This window comes from Mercenaria mercenaria, chromosome 3 (assembly GCF_021730395.1).
Source record: "Mercenaria mercenaria strain notata chromosome 3, MADL_Memer_1, whole genome shotgun sequence".
In the NCBI taxonomy this organism is placed as follows: domain Eukaryota; kingdom Metazoa; phylum Mollusca; class Bivalvia; order Venerida; family Veneridae; genus Mercenaria; species Mercenaria mercenaria.
The window spans coordinates 61,523,914-61,542,262 of NC_069363.1; the positions used below are offsets into that span (position 1 = coordinate 61,523,914).

Genomic DNA, 18,349 nt, shown 5'->3' on the forward strand with positions numbered 1-18,349 from the left:
AACTGTATAGGGACCACGCGTTGAAAAAAAATGTGTAAGACTGCGTCGCTCTGTCCTCGGATTAAGAAGGCACTCTATTTTACATGATAACGCCCCGGCACATACGTCATCACTTATAACCTCGTTTCTTCAGAAAAAATGTGTCTCGGTGCACCAGATTTGGCACCTTGTGATTTCTGGTTGTTCCCAGGACTAAAACAGCACTTAGAAGGTCGTCGTGTTCGGACTCGAACTGCTATAGGATCCGCCATAATTTAGTATCTGAACGGTGTGTCCAAATGTGATTATGCTGACGCTTCCTGGAAGTGGATTGAAAGGTTGAAATTGTGTATAACCATGAAGGGAGAGTATTTTGAGGGAATGCAATATTTTGTTAATTATATTGTTTTTCTATATTTTATAGATAGAGTTGCAAAATTAAATGAATGGCCCTCGTATAGTTCCAGTCATTAGCGCCGCCTCGGAAGTATCATTATCACCTCCAAAGAAGAGAAAGAGCCAGTGTAGTTTTAAGGCCGATATTTCACACATGATCATTTCAGGAGGTGTTTTGTAATAATCGTCTAAATATCATTATCCGGTTAGCCCACTTTCCTTTAGCTTGTGACAAAATAAAATGATGTTATTTGTGTGCATTTTCAGTATATATGCGGCACAGTTGTACTAATGGTCTGATATATTTAATCTTTCAGAACATTATCCGTTTCTTTTAAATTTCAGATCATAAACAATTTTGTATTTATATTTCAAATTGTTTCAGTAGGTTCAAATACAATATTATTAAATACATTTTGAATGGCTCAGTCAATAGTCAAAAGTGTTTGTCATCAGTCTTCTGGGCGTTTACCATTTTTTATGTTTCTTATCATGTTATTAAATATCCGTGTATGAATCCGTTGTAAGTTAAAAGTCATAGAAAGGTGTTTTCATTAGCAATGCTGACAAAACTACAAAATCCTTTATATAGTGGTGTTATTTGTTATTTAAAACAAGCTCAAACTCTGAGGAGATACCCGTCCCCTTACTTCGTTGAGAAATAAGTTCATGTAATTCGAATATTATGAATATTCACCCGAGATAGCGCTGTGATGATCTTTAAAAAGTAACTTTTCGTTTTAAACAAGATAATTAATGCCTCGGGCGTGTATCTCTCGATAAACAAGGCGATTACAGACAACTATAAAAATGTTTGAAGACGAGATTATTGATTTCATGGCATGGAGTTTCAAGGTAGCCGGACGGGCACGCTCTGAAAAAATTTAGTAGCCCGAAAGAATTTTCTGGTAGCCTCCGGGCTCCAGACATGGGATTTTTTGAAATCCTGTCTTATATGATATACAACTGGATAAAACTGCATAAGTAGCAAAGTATCAGGATTTTTCCAGGTGGGTTATATTAAACGTCAGTTGCAAGTTTGTCTAATTATATATCCATACATTAAATGCGACATTTACTACAGAACTGTCTAGTATAATGGTTTTGGTGAAGCACCATTTCATTTTATGGCGTCTTATGTGAGTAAACTATATTCAGTGACGAAATCAACAAAAATAGTCCTCGAATAACAATAATGACATACAGTATCTTTGAACACAAAATTTATTAATACATTTTTATCAATTCTTTGCTTTGAATCACTGCATTCCTCATATCTTAATTGATATATTCAGGTATGGATAAATTCGTAGTGCTGAAACGTGTAGAAAAAGGATTCAGAATGAACAAACCGTATTCTTGTCCTTGTCCTTGTCCTGACCCTTATTATGAAATAATGCGGAAATGTTGGAACTTGACTGCAATCAATAGACCAACATTTGCTTTTCTCCAAGATTTCTTCAACAACTATAATGAGTATGCTGAAGGTGAGTAAAAGGCCATTCATGACTGTCATTTACTTTTTTGTTCACACTAAGGGAATGAATATAGACTAGCATCAGCTGTAAGGGTCATTCTAAAATAGACATATCTATCATAAATCCTCTTTAATAGAACGTTCGGACAAATGCAATCAGAAATCATTTGATACTTCTTACCATATCCTACAGGATCTTTACAAATGTGTTCGAGGTACCACTTAAGTAGCTCTGTAATTTTATGCAGCACAGAGATAATTTTATACATGTCTGTATATTATGACCTCTTATAGACTATCCTATTGAGGTATCTATTACATGATTTGGATCATATAAAAGTATTATGAGTTTGGTATCATAACCTTCTGAACACACCTCTTAAACGTATCAACTGTCTTAATTGCTTCTTTACTTTCTGTAATACCCAAGACATTTTTGTCCCGGTCGAAGAAGATTGGACATTTTGTTATTCTCAGTTTGGTCGGTCCGTCCGTCCGTTTGTCCGTAGACAATAACTTTCGGTCAATTAACCTGAGAAATATTTTGTCTACGGTTATTAGACCTAGTAGGATGGTCACCTGTGCCCAGTACATAGAGTACGTAGGTCCGAGGACACAATGATATTAGGACTTGAGCATATAGCCGTCAAACTTTATATGCTGATTGCTTGTGGTCAGTGAGTGACCCTTATTGTTTCTGTAAAGTCACATGACCTAGAGACTGAAAACGGTGCCCTTTCAAGAATACATGGGCGTGGTGCATTCATTCTTACAGATTTATCTTAATAACAAAGATAATCCATATTGGTTTTGGTGTTAGTACGTCAGAGGAAAAAGACATCAGTGACCAGTAACTAGAAGTTTCGGATCTATTATTCTTGTCAAGGGTCACTGGGTCGGGCCTGAGTATATCAAAGGTTATATTGATCTTATAACTGAAGAAAGTTACCCATAAATATGTGAAACATTCTTGGGCCTGCAAAATGCAAACAAAGGGTGATTGCCTATGTTCAGTAGATGACATTATTTTGAGATCAGGTATATCGAGGTCACAGTCAACAAGGTCTGACAACCGTTACATTTACAGATTATATACTTTGTATGTGGATATATGCACGAGTTCTGCAGCGGTAATATTGCGCGACTTTAATATTACCCGCGAAAGAACGAGTGCATATATCCTCATACAAAGTTGATAACCTTTTTATTACATACCCACTGTCAAATAATTAATTCATGCATAAATTATCGTTCTGTACCGAAAGACAGGAAAATACGATTTAAATTTCTCCGAAAATGCGATAAACATATCAAACTGACGCGCATTAATATTTTCCCGCGAAAAATGACGTCAACTTGTTGTCACAACGTGCGCGTGGACGCCATGGACGTCACGCGATTCTTTCCATTACAACGTTAATAAAACATTCCACGTCCGATATGAAAACGTTCCACGTCATGATATGGAAAAATATTGCACGATCGCGGTCCATTGAAACCCAATGGAAAATAATTTTAGGTATGTAATAAAAGTGAATATTATATACACCCAGTAATCCAGATGGTAGTATTATGTATTTTACAAACAGCTCTTGTTGTCTTCTATGACAAAGTTTCTCTTTAGTTTGATGAGGTTGATAATATGTTATGAACTCAAAACAATGACAAACATGTCATAAGAATTTTGTCAAATCTGTTCGGGAATCGCCTGGCGGGTATAACTTTAATAAACATTCTCATGTAGCTTCGGAGCATGATGAGACTTAATTTTTATGTTTTATGCTCGACATTAACCGGGTAAAGTTCCCCGATAATGCTTTTTAGCTACTGAATATGCCAAGGCGGTGCCCCGCTGTGTTTGTTCGTTTTGGTTTAAATGTCTAATAGTTTTACTCTGTGTTTTCGCATTTACACATCCATGCATACTTTGCTGTAGGGTTTCATTTCGGGTGAAGCTTTGTGATTTCTATTTGATCTTTAATCTTGTTTTATAAATATATAATAAATCGATACTTTCAGAAACACATCATTCAATAGAACAAACTCCTCGTAGAGACGACATTAGAAAGCTTAGCGCAACTAGTGGAAGTAGTGTAAAAGCCTTGGGCGATAATGAAACAGGTATCTTTTACACAAAAATACTGTTCCTGTTTATTAATTTGAAAAATAAATCACAATTAAAACGTATATATACAAAAACCTTCTTTCATTATGTGAATGCAACATCTTATTGGATATATATGTTTCTAAATAAGATTTCCTAGAACGTTTAGCCATTGTACGTTAAACATATGTTTCAAATACTCTACCAAGGAGGAGGGCTATCGATATTAAATGTAAAAATCAATCTTAACAAACTCCTGCATAAATGTAACATCGTAAAGTTCTATGTCAAAACATTTCTTAATGTTTATTACATAAACATTTAACCCGTTTTATTAATCCCCCGCCGTGGCGGAGGGATTATAGAAATGGTCTGCGTCTGTCCTTCCGTCCGTAACAAAATCGTGTCCGGTCCATATCTCCTAAACCCCTTGAAGGATTTTCATGAAACTTGGATCAAATGATCACCTCATCAAGACGATGTGCAAAACCCATGAGTCAGCCTTGTCGGTTCAAGGTCAAGGTCACAACTCAAGGTCAAAGGTTTGAGCCTGCCATTTTGTGTCCGCTCTATATCTCCTAAACCCCTTGAAGGAATTTTATAAAACTTGGGTCAAATGATCACCTCTTCAAGACAATGTGCAGAACCTATGAGTCAGCCATGCCGGCTCAAGGTTAAGATCACAACTCAAGGTCAAAGGTTTGAGCCTTCCATTTTGTGTCCGCTCTATGTCTCTTAAACCCCTTGAAGGAATTTTATAAAACTTGGGTCAAATGATCACCTCATCAAGACGATGTGCAGAACCCATGAGTCAGTCATGCTGGCTCAAGGTCAAGGTCACAACTTAGGGTCAAAGGTTTGAGCCTTCCATTTTGTGTCCGCTCTATATCTCCTAAACCCCTTTAAGGATTTTCATCAAACTTGGGTCAAACGATCACCTCATCAAGGCGATGTGCAGAATTCATGAGTCAGCCATGTCGGCTCAAGGTCAAGGTCACAACTGAAGGTCAAAGGTTTGAGCCTTCCATTTCATGTCCGCTCTATATCTCCTAAACCCCTTGAAGGAATTCTATAAATATTGGGTCAAATGATTACCTCATCAGAACGATGTGCAGAAATTATGAGTCAGCCATGCCAGTTCAAGGTCAAGGTCACAACTAAGGGTCGAAGGTTTGAGCCTTCCATTTGGTGTCCACTCTGTAGATCTCCTAAACCCCTTGAAGGATTTTCATCAAACTTGGGTCAACTGATCACCTCATCAAGAACTCATGAGTCAGCCATGTCAACTCAAGGTCAAGGTCACAACTGAAGGTCAAAGGTTTCAGCTCTGTATCTCTTAACCCCTTGAAGGATTTTCATGAAACTTGGGTCAAATGATCACCTCATCAAGACGTTGTGCAGAATTCATGAGTCAGCCATGTCAGTTCAAGGTCAAGGTCACAGCTAAAATCAAAGGTTTACCCTTTCACTATCCATAGCAGTGGCAGGGGATTTAGCTGTCTTCAGACTGCCTTGTTACAATAGGGATGTGGTCGGTCGTTGATAAAACCCCGTTAGCTTGCATACGCTCTAGAAGTTTGGCCAAATCTTTATAAAACCTGGCAAGAACTCACCCAAATACAGTCTCTGAAGATTTGTTTGATACTGGATTATTTGGTTCACTAGGTCAAATTACCTAGAAACACCGTTAAATGACTAGTTTTTTATTACTTGACTGACATAGAATCAGATAAGAATATTGTCTTTATAAAGTATACGTCACGTTCAAATCTAGCTTGGTTAAAAAAACTTGATCACTAGCTCAAAAATTAGAGAAACATTTTAACACTCAAGAAGTCGTATTTTCTACCTGATCTACATAAAAATACATGTAGGCTGAATTGTTGTTTCTAGTTTGCCTTAGCACGAAGTTTGTCCATACGTCCGTCGTCCGTCCGTTCAGACTTCTTTACATGACATCTCCTCTTAGCTTCTTTCAGGGAACACCTGAGCTACAATTAGAAAAAGAACTGTAAAAATGACTTCTTCTCATGAAGCGCTTGATGGATCTTCATCAAACTTGGACCGTAGCATTATTGTAAAGTCGTCTCCTAAGTTTATTCAAATGTCTGCCCCATTAAGGATTCGCTAGTGCTTAAAATAGAAATACATTTAAACGACATCTTTTAATGAACCGCTTGGTGGGTATTAATCAAACTTGAGCCGTAGCGTCATTGTAAATTCCTCTGTTTGTCATTTGAATGAAAGTGTTTGGCCCTTTTAGGAGCCGCTAAATCTAAAAATAGAAATCTCTTTCAACAACTGTTTCTCATAACCCGCGTAATCGATTTTCATCAAATTCGATCTATAGCAGTAATGTAACTTTTCTCTCAAAATGTTCATATCGAAGAGCTTGGTCCCTATTATGTGTCATTAGAGCTATAAATAGAAATACCTTGAAACGACGTTTTCTCGTGAACCGTTTGATGGATCTTCATCAAACTAGGTCTGTATCATCATTGTTAGGTCCGCTTCTAAATTATTACAATTGAGGGCACCAGGACCCTTTTAGGGTCGCTTGAAATAAGGCAGAAATACGTTTAGATAATTTCTTATCATGAACCGCTGCATGCATCATCATCAAACTTGGACAGTGACATCATTCTAAGATCCCCTCCCAATTTTGTTCAAAGGAGTCACTTAGCTCCTTTTTGGGGCAATTGGTGCTAAAATAGAAATACGCTTATACTACCTCCTTTCAAGAATCGCTTGATGGATCTTCATCAAACTTGATCTGTAGCACTATAATAAGGTCATCTTCCAAACTTCTTCAAATCTCGGGAATTAGCTCCTTTTATGGGCTTATATAATAATATAACTCGTGCGGAGCCAAACGGAATTATTTTTCCGAGGCCATTATCAATCTTTTTATACTCAAGTGTATATGTACAGTTTTCAAAAGTTCAAACACTACTACACATGCCCTCTAAGAACAATCAATTTGTTCTTCACCTCTTTATACGGTGTCCTGTTAGTGTCATTGTGCTATCGCTGTCGCCTCATGTACGCGCGATGCCTTTACAATACGATGACAAAGACACGACAGTACAATACCACGATGATGATGGAGCGAAGGCACGATGACGAAGACACACAAGTAAGATGAAGAAGACAAGATACTTCGATTGTACGATGGTGATGGAGGGATGCTAAAGCACGATGAGAAAGACACGATATTACTTCGCGTATTTGTCATCGTGTATTTACCCCATCACCATCGTGCTATTGTACTGTCTTGTCATCACCATCCTGTTATCGCCTTCGTGTCATCGGTGTCGTGTTTTTGCTTTCATGACGAAGACGCGATACTACGATGCTACGGTGGTGATGGAGCGATGCTACGACAGCATGATGACAAAAAACGCGATATTACTTCGCGTTTTTGCCATCATGCCTTCGCTGCGTCATCATCGTGCTAATGTACTGTCGTGTCATCACCAGGATTTTTACTGTATCTAAGTAACCATCGGTCCTCACAAAACAAAATAATCCATTGATGGATCTTGATAACTTGTTATACAAATATAAATAACTGTTGGGCAGTTTTGCAAGTGAAAATTTTGTCAGAACATCTTAACTCACTTTAGCGTTATTGACCTTTATTTGTTTAAACATTTTTACATTCCAACATAAACCTGGCTGAAATGAACAGAATTTCATTACTTAAGGTTAACAAGGATGAAACCTTTATCACGTTATTCACTGACTTATCTTGTTTTATCTGTATAGGTTTATTTGCTTTGTTACTAATTAAGTATAATAAGTACAGCCATTGACGAGTTTAGCAAATAAGATCGCATAAACACTATGTGTCACCTTAATCAATTGATATCCCTGTAACAGAGAATTCAAATGTATATTTTAACCACATGTATCCAAAAATTGGTTACATACAAAAATGCCAAGGTTTATTCATACATTCAATAGATTAGTAAATTGTTTATATTGTATATCAGATAAAGTTTTCCAAACCAGAAATAAAACTGTCTCATCCTAGGGGTTTGCACCAACTTCGGTGTGATATGACAAAACATATACGCAAACTAAAGATGGTTTTATAAACTGAAAACTTTACCCTTCGTAAAGTTTAACGACTTTTTACAGCTAGGCAAAATATCCCAATAAATTGCAAATTCATATTTCCAACGGCAGTCTTCCATGGTAAATTCTTATCGCCATTGGAGTTTGTTCTTTGAATTAGCAGTATCACATGAAATTATGCTTGAATTTTATCGGGAACGGCTCAAAACTTATTTTTTTTACATACGAGTGTATTCAAATTTCTCGTGTTTTCATGAACCACATAACGCGAGTTAAATAACAGAAAATAACTTGATAAAGGTATATTGATATTCACCTTTCGAGGCTGTAATCCCTCAAAAAATATTCTAGATCTTGAGTAGAATATATATCCGTAAATCCTTAATGAGTAAGTAGACAGGCCTTTGTTCCATCAATGACAATCATCTTCAAAACACCACTGAGGATGTTAAAAGTATGGATAGAATCGGATGAAGTTACATGTACTTTCTTTCATTTACTAAGTTGAATAAATTAATGTCAGATACACAGATAAAACATAAATGTCCGAGGTTCAAGTGAGAGAATGACTGTTGGGATAGAAAAGGAATACCACCTTAGTTTGTAAATATTCAGGGAGTTGATATGGACTCTGATCGAATAAACGAAGTACATTTAAACAAAGACTTATCTCTGTATTTTTGCGTATAACTTTCAGAAACACGACTCGATCTTCAACAGTCTGTGCAAATGTCTACTCCTCATACATATGAAAATGTTCAAAATGCAGTAACAGCAAAACAAGCTCAACCGGAAAGCAACACTGACAACCTTGCCATTACTCCTGGATTCAGTGTGGAAGCCTTGTACAGTAATAAAGCAGGTATTGTTAATGGTTGTTTACATACTGTGTTTCTTTCATTAAAACAACGTCTCTGACTATTCATGAACATGTAAAGGGCTATTTAGGAATTCTATCAAGCCGAAGGGTCGAAAAATGTAAATTACCAAAATAAATATGTATAGGTTTGCCAAGCTAGCATTACATAGAGACTGTACCAGAACTTTCAGCATACTTCAATTTTTCAAACTATAGTATTTTTTTCCAAGTGCACCGGATACGATTAAAATTGTAAACAACAGACTCTGTCTATGAAGCATTGGAATGAATGATCTTAGTCGATCTTAGTTATAATACTGATCGTCAATGAATGCGAATGACTTTGTGTGTTGAAAAAAGGTATTCAGTTTGTAACTGTAATTTTCTTTCAATTGAAATCTCTCGAAACTTGTAAAATGATTGCTTAAATTTGGACAAAGCTCACTGTCTTTGCCGTTCGCAATCTGCTAAAAGGGCAAATATAAAAGATTCAGTGTAAGTTATATTTAACTGGTACTACTAGTTATTAAGTTCATACTCTAAAGAACATGTCAGAGAAATTTTGGCAGAATTAGATTATATTTTTTCTTTACACGAAAATTTCCGTTAGGTAACAAAGCGAATACGTCGATAATCCGGAGTACACCGAAATTGTCACAAAATTGTTCCAGTTCACGTAATGTAGTCGGGAAAAGAATAGGAGTGCACTTAAACTGCTAAGCTATAGCTACTGCTGTTATAGAGAAGTGGTAGAGTGTCTGCCTTAGGTGTGAGAGGTCAAGGGTTCGAATCCCGGTCAGTGCGTTTAAATATTTGCATTCTGCTACAACATGATTTTGCTGTTATCAGACTGTTCCAGAAGTTCTATATTTTATCGAACAGTATCATGGATCATTATTTAGCGATTCAGATGACAGCTGAATGTTAAATCAAATGCACCCAAATGAAAAATATTTGAAAGAAATAGGAACAATCTCTACATTACACGATATGTTATGATATACGCCATTATTTATATATGGCTGCTTTTTCGAGAAACAAGAGAGGCTTGACTTTTTATGACATATGTGTCGACATTTACTACAGTTATATCGATACTAGGATGACTTTTAAAGTTTTAGGCGTCTTGAAATATTTGAAACCCATGTACCGATTTTTCAAGATTTTGCTAGAGTCTACGCCACTTGTCTCAAATTGATTTTATAGATCTCATATTTTTTTTTGTGAAAAGACCTATTAATGAAATAAGGTTTTGGCGGATTTATTGGGCACAGGAATAATTTCTTTCAAAATTCGCCGGACACTTCATAATTCTAATGTATGAAATATATGTTGGCGACAATGCTACGAAGAGAGTTAATTGTTCCCCAACTTCTAAAAGAAAAAAGGGAACAAAGAAATAGGCTGCGTCCTTCCGTCTGTCCTTCCATCCTTCCGTCCGGGCATAGAGGTTCCCCAGAATGAGACGCATGCGCATAACCCAGACCACTAGCTGCTAGGTCAAGGTCACAATTAGAGATCAAAAGCTAACTGGGTCTGTTTCGTATCCGGTCCGAAACTCATTCGTTAGGGATTTTCAGATTACTTTGCACAAATGTTCCCCATTATGAGACGACGTCTCATGCACAAGACCCAGTGCCCTAGCTCTAAGGTCAAGGCCACACTTATAAGTCAAATGTTCACATGATCTTTTTCTTGTCTGGCCCATAACTCTGCCGTTCATTAACTTGAAGGAATTTTAAAATTACACGGCACAAATGTTCCCTATAATTAGTTGATGTGTCATGCGCAACAACCAGACCCTTAGCTACAAAGTTCATGATCAAACTTAGAAGTCAAAGGTTAACATGGTCTGTTTATTGTCCGGCCCATGACTCTGCCATTAATCAACGGATTTTAAAATGACTTAGCTGTCTCATCCTAGGGGTTTGCACCAACTTCGATGTGATATGACAAAACATATACGCAAACTAAAGATGGTTTTATAAACTGAAAACTTTACCTTTCGTAAAGTTTAACGACTTTTTTCAGCTAGGCAAAATATCCAAATAAATGGCAAATTCATATTTCCAACGGCAGTCTTACATGGTAAATTCTTATCGCCATTGGAGTTTGTTCTTTGAATTAGCAGTATCACATGAAATTATGCTTGAATTTTATCGGGAACGGCTCTAAACTTATTTTTTTTTACATACGAGTGTATTCAAATTTCTCGTGTTTTCATGAACCACATAGATAACGCGAGTTAAATAACATAAAATAACTTAATAAAGGTATATTGATATTCACCTTTCGAAGATGTAATCCCTCCAAAATTATTCTAGATCTTAAGTAGAATATATATCCGTAAATCCTTAATGAATAGTAGACAGGCCTTTGTTCCTTCAATGACAATCATTGTCAAAACATCAATGAGGATGTTAAAAGTATAAATAGAATCGGATGAAGTTACATGTACTTTCTTTCATTTACAGTGCTAAGTTGAATGAATTAATGTCAGATACACAGATAAAACATACATGTCCGAGGTTTAAGTGAGAGAATGACTGTTGGGATAGAAAAGGAATACCGCCTTAGTTTGTGAACATTCAGGGAGTTGATATGGACTCTGATCGAATAAATGAAGTACATTTAAACAAAGACTTATCTCTGTATTTTTGCGTATAACTTTCAGAAACACGACTCGATCTTCAACAGTCTGTGCAAATGTCCACTCCTCATATATATGAAAATGTTCAAAATGCAGTAACAGCAAAACAAGCTCAACCGGAAAGCAACACTGACAACTTTGCCATTACTCCTGGATTCAGTGTGAAAGCCTTGTACAGTTATAAAGCAGGTACAGTTAATGGTTGTTTACATACTGTGTTTCTTTCATTAAAACAACATCTCTGACTATTCATGAACATGTAACGGACTATTTAGGAATTCTATCAAGCCGAAGAGTCGAAAAATGTAAATTACCAAAATAAATATGTATAGGTTTGCCAAGTTAGGCATTACATAGAGACCGTACCAGAGCTTTCCGCATACTTCGACTTTCAAAATATAATGTTTTTTTTCCAAGTGCACCGGATACGATTAAAAATGTAAACAACGGACTCTGTCTATGAAGCATTGGAATGAATGATCTTAGTCGATCTTAGTTATAATACTGATCGACAATGAATGCTAATGACTTCGTGTGTTGAAAAAAGGTGTTTAGTTTGTAACTGTAATTTTCTTTCAATTGAAATCTCTTGAAACTTGTAAAATGATTGCTTAAATTTGGACAAAGCTCACTGTCTTTGCCGTTCGCAATCTGCTTAAAGGACAAATATAAAAGATTCAGTGTAAGTTATATTTAACTGGTACTACTAGTTATTAAGTTCATACTCTAAAGAACATGTCAGAGAAATTTTGGCAGAATTAGATTATATTTTTTCTTTACACGAAAATTTCCGTTAGGTAACAAAGCGAATACGTCGATAATCCGGAGTACACCGAAATTGTCACAAAATTGTTCCAGTTCACGTAATGTAGTCGGGAAAAGAATATGAGTGCACTTAAACTGATTAGCTATAGCTACTGCTGTTACAGGGAAGTGGTAGAGTGTCTGCCTTAGGTATGAGAGGTCAATGGTTCGAATCCCGGTCAGAGCTTTTAAACATTTGCATTCTGCTACAACATGCTTTTGCTGTTACCAGACTGTTCCAGAAGTTCTATATTTTATCGAACAGTATCATGGAACATTATTTAGCGATCCAGATGACAGCTGAATGTTAAATCAAATGCACCCAAATGGAAAATATTTAATATATTATGTCCCTTTGATGTTTCTGTTCTCCATGTTCAAAAAGAGTTCCATTTCCTTGATCACAAGTCTTTTTTTATGAAAATATTGAATGCTCATAACTTTACCCTTCTGGCTAAAATACTATAAACATATCCACTCTTGAGAAATATATGGACATTTGCCTTTATTTCAACGCTTTTTAACTTCATACATGTATAATTTGAAAAAATTAGGAACAGTCTCTACATTACACGATATGTTATGATATACGTCGTTATTTATATTTGGTTTTTTTTTGATAAACAAGAGACGCTTGACTTTTTATGACATATGTGTCGACATTTACTACAGTTATATCGATACTAGGATGATTTTTAAAGTTTTAGGCATCTTGAAATATTTGAAACCCATGTACCGATTTTTCAGGATTTTGCTAGAGTCTACGCCACTTGTCTCAAGTTGATTTTATAGGTCTCATATTTTTTTTGTGAAAAGACCTATTAATGAAATAAGGTTTTGGCGGATTTATTGGGCACAGGAATAATTTCTTTCAAAATTCGCCGGATACTTCATAATTCTAATGTATGAAATATATGTTGGCGACAATGCTACGAAGAGAGTTAATTGTTCCCCGCCTTCTTAAAGAAAAAAGTGGGACATAGAAATAGGCTGCGTCCTTCTGTCTGTCCTTCCATCCTTCCGTCCTGGCATAGAGGGTCCCCATAATGAGACGCATGCGCATGACCCAGACCCCTAGCTGCAAGGTCTAGGTCACAGTTAGAGATCAATAGCTAACTGGGTCTGTTTCGTATCCGGTCCGAAACTCATTCGTTAGGGATTTTCAGATTACTTTGCACAAATGTTCCCCATTATGAGACGACGTCTCATGCATAAGACCCAGTCCCCTAGCTCTAAGGTCAGGGCCACACTTATAAGTCAAATGTTCACATGATCTTTTTCTTGTCTGGCCCATAACTCTGCCATTCATTAACTTGAAGGAATTTTAAAATTATATGGCACAAATGTTCCCTATAATTAGTTGATGTGTCATGCGCAACAACCAGACCCCTAGCTACAAAGGTCATGATCAAACTTGGAAGTCAAAGGTTAACATGGTCTGTTTAATGTGTGGCCCATGACCCTGCCATTCATCAGCGGATTTTAAAATGACTTGGCACAAATGTTTTACCCATAACGGGTTGATGTCTCATGTGCAAGACCCAGACCCCGGGCTACAAGGTCAGTGTCACCTTTGGTTAGCATCTGAAAGCATTCACCAGTTATAGATATCCAGATATTTTCAAAATTCATAATGTCTTCATGAGTTTTTGATATATAATTATGATTTATATACATTGTTAAAATGTTGTTCTATTACCTGGAATTTGATGTAATGGTATGCAATGCTTTGTGAAAAACATGGGCCTAGACGGGGGACGTTGGTAACTCTGTTACACATAAAAATGTAAAATTATAAACAAACATGTGTGAACATATATTAAAATAAATTTGATTATCATACCTCTTTTTCATTTCCAGTACAAAACTCCAATATTGTTAACGTTAGGCATTCTTACCATCTTGATAAAAAAATACAGTTTCATCAATACTAAACTGGTCTGTATTTACCCCAAAAAGCACCGTCAATGCTTTCATACGTTTTATCGTCAGAGATACAGGGTTTTGATTTTTCATGTTCTTGTCTTAAATAAACTGGGACTAAAGTCTGTCCTACATAATTTAAATTATAACTTTTTCAGGGTGGGCTATTAGTAAAGATGGATGGTCCAGCGTCCGTCGTCCTGCGTCAACATTTTTACTTCTGAAAGTATTGGTCTTAGTTCACCTAAATCTTAGAGAGGCATCCATGTATAGAATTATCTTCAGATGGTTCAGCTTGGTGTTTTTTGGGTCGCCAGTGCTAAACTATTAAAAACATCTTTGAACGCGTTCTTACGAAGCAACTGATGGATCATAACCAAACTTAGTCTATGCATCTTTGAATGTTCCTCTCTTACGTCTGTCCAAATGGTATAGTTTGGCCTCGTTAAGGGGCCTTTAAAGCTATGTTGATGGATTTTCATCAGTTGTAGTCTGTAATGTCATTAGAATAGTTTTTCTCAAATATATTCAAGTGGGAGCACTCACTTGCTTTTAGGGACCTCAAGAGATGAAAGTTAAAATGCTTTAAATCTAAACGACATTTTTGTCATAAACCACTTGATATATCATCGAGTTGGTCTGTAGCATCAAGTCATATCCAAAAGTTTTCAAATTTGGGAAGCTTAAAATAGAAAAAATGTATTTAAGTGTCTTCTCGTGAACCATTGCACGGATCTTTTTTAAACTTATTCCGTAGCATTTTTAAGACGTTTTCGCTTGGTATCATATAAGTACCGTTAAAGCTGAAAATAGAAAACATTCAAACAATTTAATTGATGATCATCACCAAATTCATGAAGTTTATATCGTCGTCGAAAATGAATATCTACGTGAATATCCATTTACACGTTACAAGATAAATGAATGGACCTGTTTTTCCAAAGATAAAAATTTAAATTGACTTGATTTAAAAAGTTTAAGATTTTAAATAGTTTTTAATAAAAGTCGAGAAATTTTGAAATTTTTTTTTGTTCTTGGGTATGTAATTTACTTCAGCATGTAATTACCTTTTGTTTTTGAAAGTGCGCTCAGTGAATTTTGTATTTCACGAACAACAAGTGCAGAGGTGACATCAGTCACCATTCAAGTATCGCAAAAAGGAAGCACCATGTTGAATCAGAAGTGAATATACAAGTTACAAAAATGAAATATTTGTCAAATATGGATGGGCGTTTTAAAAGTTATTGTGTCTGAGTAAACAAGGAGTATAAAATCTAACCGAAATACCTCAGTCACATGCTGGTTTCTTATCAAACTTGTTTTAAATGTTATTTAGAAGCAGACGACGAGATATCTCTGTACCCTGACGACATTTTAACTGATGTGGATCCAGTGAACAAAAGTTGGTGGATAGGAATAGCAGCAAATGGTACACGCGGCCTGTTTCCAGCAGGTCATGTAGAGATATTTGAAAACGTTTATGAAGAAATAGCAAAACACCAAAGAATTTAAAGATATTTGTTGAAAACTGCAAATACTTGAGACTTTGGCACACATACAGTCTCAAAGGTACATAGGTGTTATCTATTTTATATAACCAGTTAATTTATAATAATTGATTATTGTCTAGACTATTTTGTAGCGAAGCCCTGTTTTTCTGATGACAAAGAAATAATGTTAAGATCTGTTATAGGTTATCATTTGCCTTTTTTTTGTGAATTTTGAACAACAGTGACTTTCATCTTCGAATAAATTAAACTTATTGATATATTTGATATGACATATATAGCGCTTAGTTATAACTTAAAACTTAGAGCCATGTGCTCTCTGTTGTAATACTATTACATAACTGTTCATCTTATTGAGATGCTTTTGTTATTTCTTGTATATTTAATCTTTCTGGAGCAAAAGCCGCAGCCTTTTCTTTTAGTTTTACCGTGGATAATATATGGCATGATTACAGTCGTTGTCATACATATATGTACTAATTCATAGTTTACCGCCTGTTTTCACGTGTATCTGATAATTCATATTGTACTGTCTGTTGTCATGTAAACATGCTAATTCATAGTAATGTATATCTGCTAATTCATAGTCATGTATATCTGCTAACATGGTTTACCGCCTGTTTTCATATATATCTGTTAATTTACATTTTACCTCCTGTTTTCATTATATCTGTTAATTCATATTTTACCGCCTGTTGTCATGTATACATGCTAATTCATAGTCATGTGTATCTTCTAATTCATAGTTTACTGCCTGTTTTCATATATATCTGCTAATTCATTGTTAACCGCCTGTTTTCATGTATATCTGCTAAATTCATAGTTTACCACCTGTTGTCATGTGTATATACTAATGTATACTTACCTCCTGTTGTCATGTATATGCTACCTCCTGTTATCATGTATCTACGCCAGTTCATATTTACCTCCTGTTATCATGTATCTACGCCAGTTCATATTTACCTCCTGTTATCATGTATCTACGCCAGTTCATATTTACCTCCTGTTATCATGTATCTACGCCAGTTCATATTTACCTCCTGTTATCATGTACCTACGTCAGTTCATATGTACCTCCTGTTATCATGTAACTACGCCAGTTCATATTTACCTCCTGTTATCATGTACCTACGTCAGTTCATATGTACCTCCTGTTATCATGTATCTACGCCAGTTCATATTTACCTCCTGTTATCATGTATCTACGCCAGTTCATATGTACCGCCTGTTATCATGTATATAAACTAATTCATATTTTACCTCCAGTTGACATATACATATATATATATATACTAATTTGTAGTATGCTTCTTGCTGCCATGTGTGTGTTCTTATTAATATTTTATTAATTGTTGTCATGCAATGCGTGAAATCATGTTGTCAGTTATTGCTGATATACGACAGAATTTAATGCATATGGCATTTCGATACTACGTAAATAACATTTTATCGAAAAAGCGGTGTTAATCAACGTATTACTAACATTTTTACACTTTTACACTGTTGCCATGTTCAGCAAATAAAGTAGTGGAAAACGTTTCTTTTCCAATTCTTATATACAGACAATTTCTGCATGTTAGAGGGTGTAACACATGAGTAAGCTGTTGATAAATAAATGATACACTCACTTTCTTCGGATGGGGTTATTGCTAATAACTTAATAAATGAAATCCATTTATTATGTTTTTGCAATATGTGGCATAAAGGTTAGATCCCCACCTTTGATGATGAATATCAACTGTTAATATTTGTCTTTTCTTGATAAAATTAGTCACCTATCACATATTATGTATGATGCTGTAACAGAACCATTTATTGTTAATTGTGTTTTCAAATTCGTCATTTAGATATTAAATGACAGATTTCAATCAAAGATACGTGTTGGTTTTTGATTTGATTTACTACCAAATCAAACAGAGCTCATAAAGTGAGTGTAAGATTTATAACTTGGTTATATGGAGCTAATGCTACGGAGCGTGCATAAATACTATAAATGTTATCTCATAAAAAAGTGGATTTACTAGTTTATTTTATGTATTAATATATTATAGTGGCCAGGAGCCTTTTAAACAAAAGTTTAACTCAAGGGTGATCATTAGCTGTTGTCAAGCAGTGCTATTTACGGTTGTCATCTATAATACACTGTAAAATACGTTGCCTCATTTTTGCCTCCCCAAAAAAGAGAGCGAGGTGAAAAGAAAATGTTGTTTTAGAAGTCGTCGCTTGCGTCTTATAGTGAGCCAAGTGCCATTTTTGAAGATATTAAGATATATATACCGTTGGATTCGTCTCAGAGAGAGAGAGAGAGAGAGAGAGAGAGGGGGAGAGAGAGAGAGAGAGAGAGAGCTATCTCTTGGTGCCCTTTATTTTAAGATTGGAAGTCCCATTAAAACGTTCTTCAGTCACATCTTGCGCTATCTCCACATACGGAAAAATGTGTACCTATTATAATGAACTAAGTCCTGGAGTTAACGCAGTATAACAGTTAACCCACGTTTTATCCAATCACTGTACGATTTCCAGTCATGCGATAAGTTTTTGCTACTCCTTTGCACTTGTGCATTAAAAT

The 18,349-nt window shown here is 35.7% G+C and overlaps 1 protein-coding gene across 1 annotated transcript in view; it reads left to right on the top strand.

The window, feature by feature from the left end:
• LOC128555913 (proto-oncogene tyrosine-protein kinase Src-like) overlaps positions 1 to 17,712 on the top strand; it is a 42,144-nt gene extending 24,432 nt beyond the window's left edge. Inside the window, exons 9-13 of the mRNA XM_053539732.1 lie at positions 1,671 to 1,862; positions 3,872 to 3,973; positions 8,734 to 8,898; positions 11,570 to 11,734; positions 15,609 to 17,712. Of these exons, the coding sequence (XP_053395707.1) occupies positions 1,671 to 1,862; positions 3,872 to 3,973; positions 8,734 to 8,898; positions 11,570 to 11,734; positions 15,609 to 15,784 (800 nt within the window). The 3' untranslated portion in view covers positions 15,785 to 17,712. The remainder of the gene's footprint in view (positions 1 to 1,670; positions 1,863 to 3,871; positions 3,974 to 8,733; positions 8,899 to 11,569; positions 11,735 to 15,608) is intronic.
• The last annotated feature ends 637 nt before the right edge of the window (positions 17,713 to 18,349 follow it).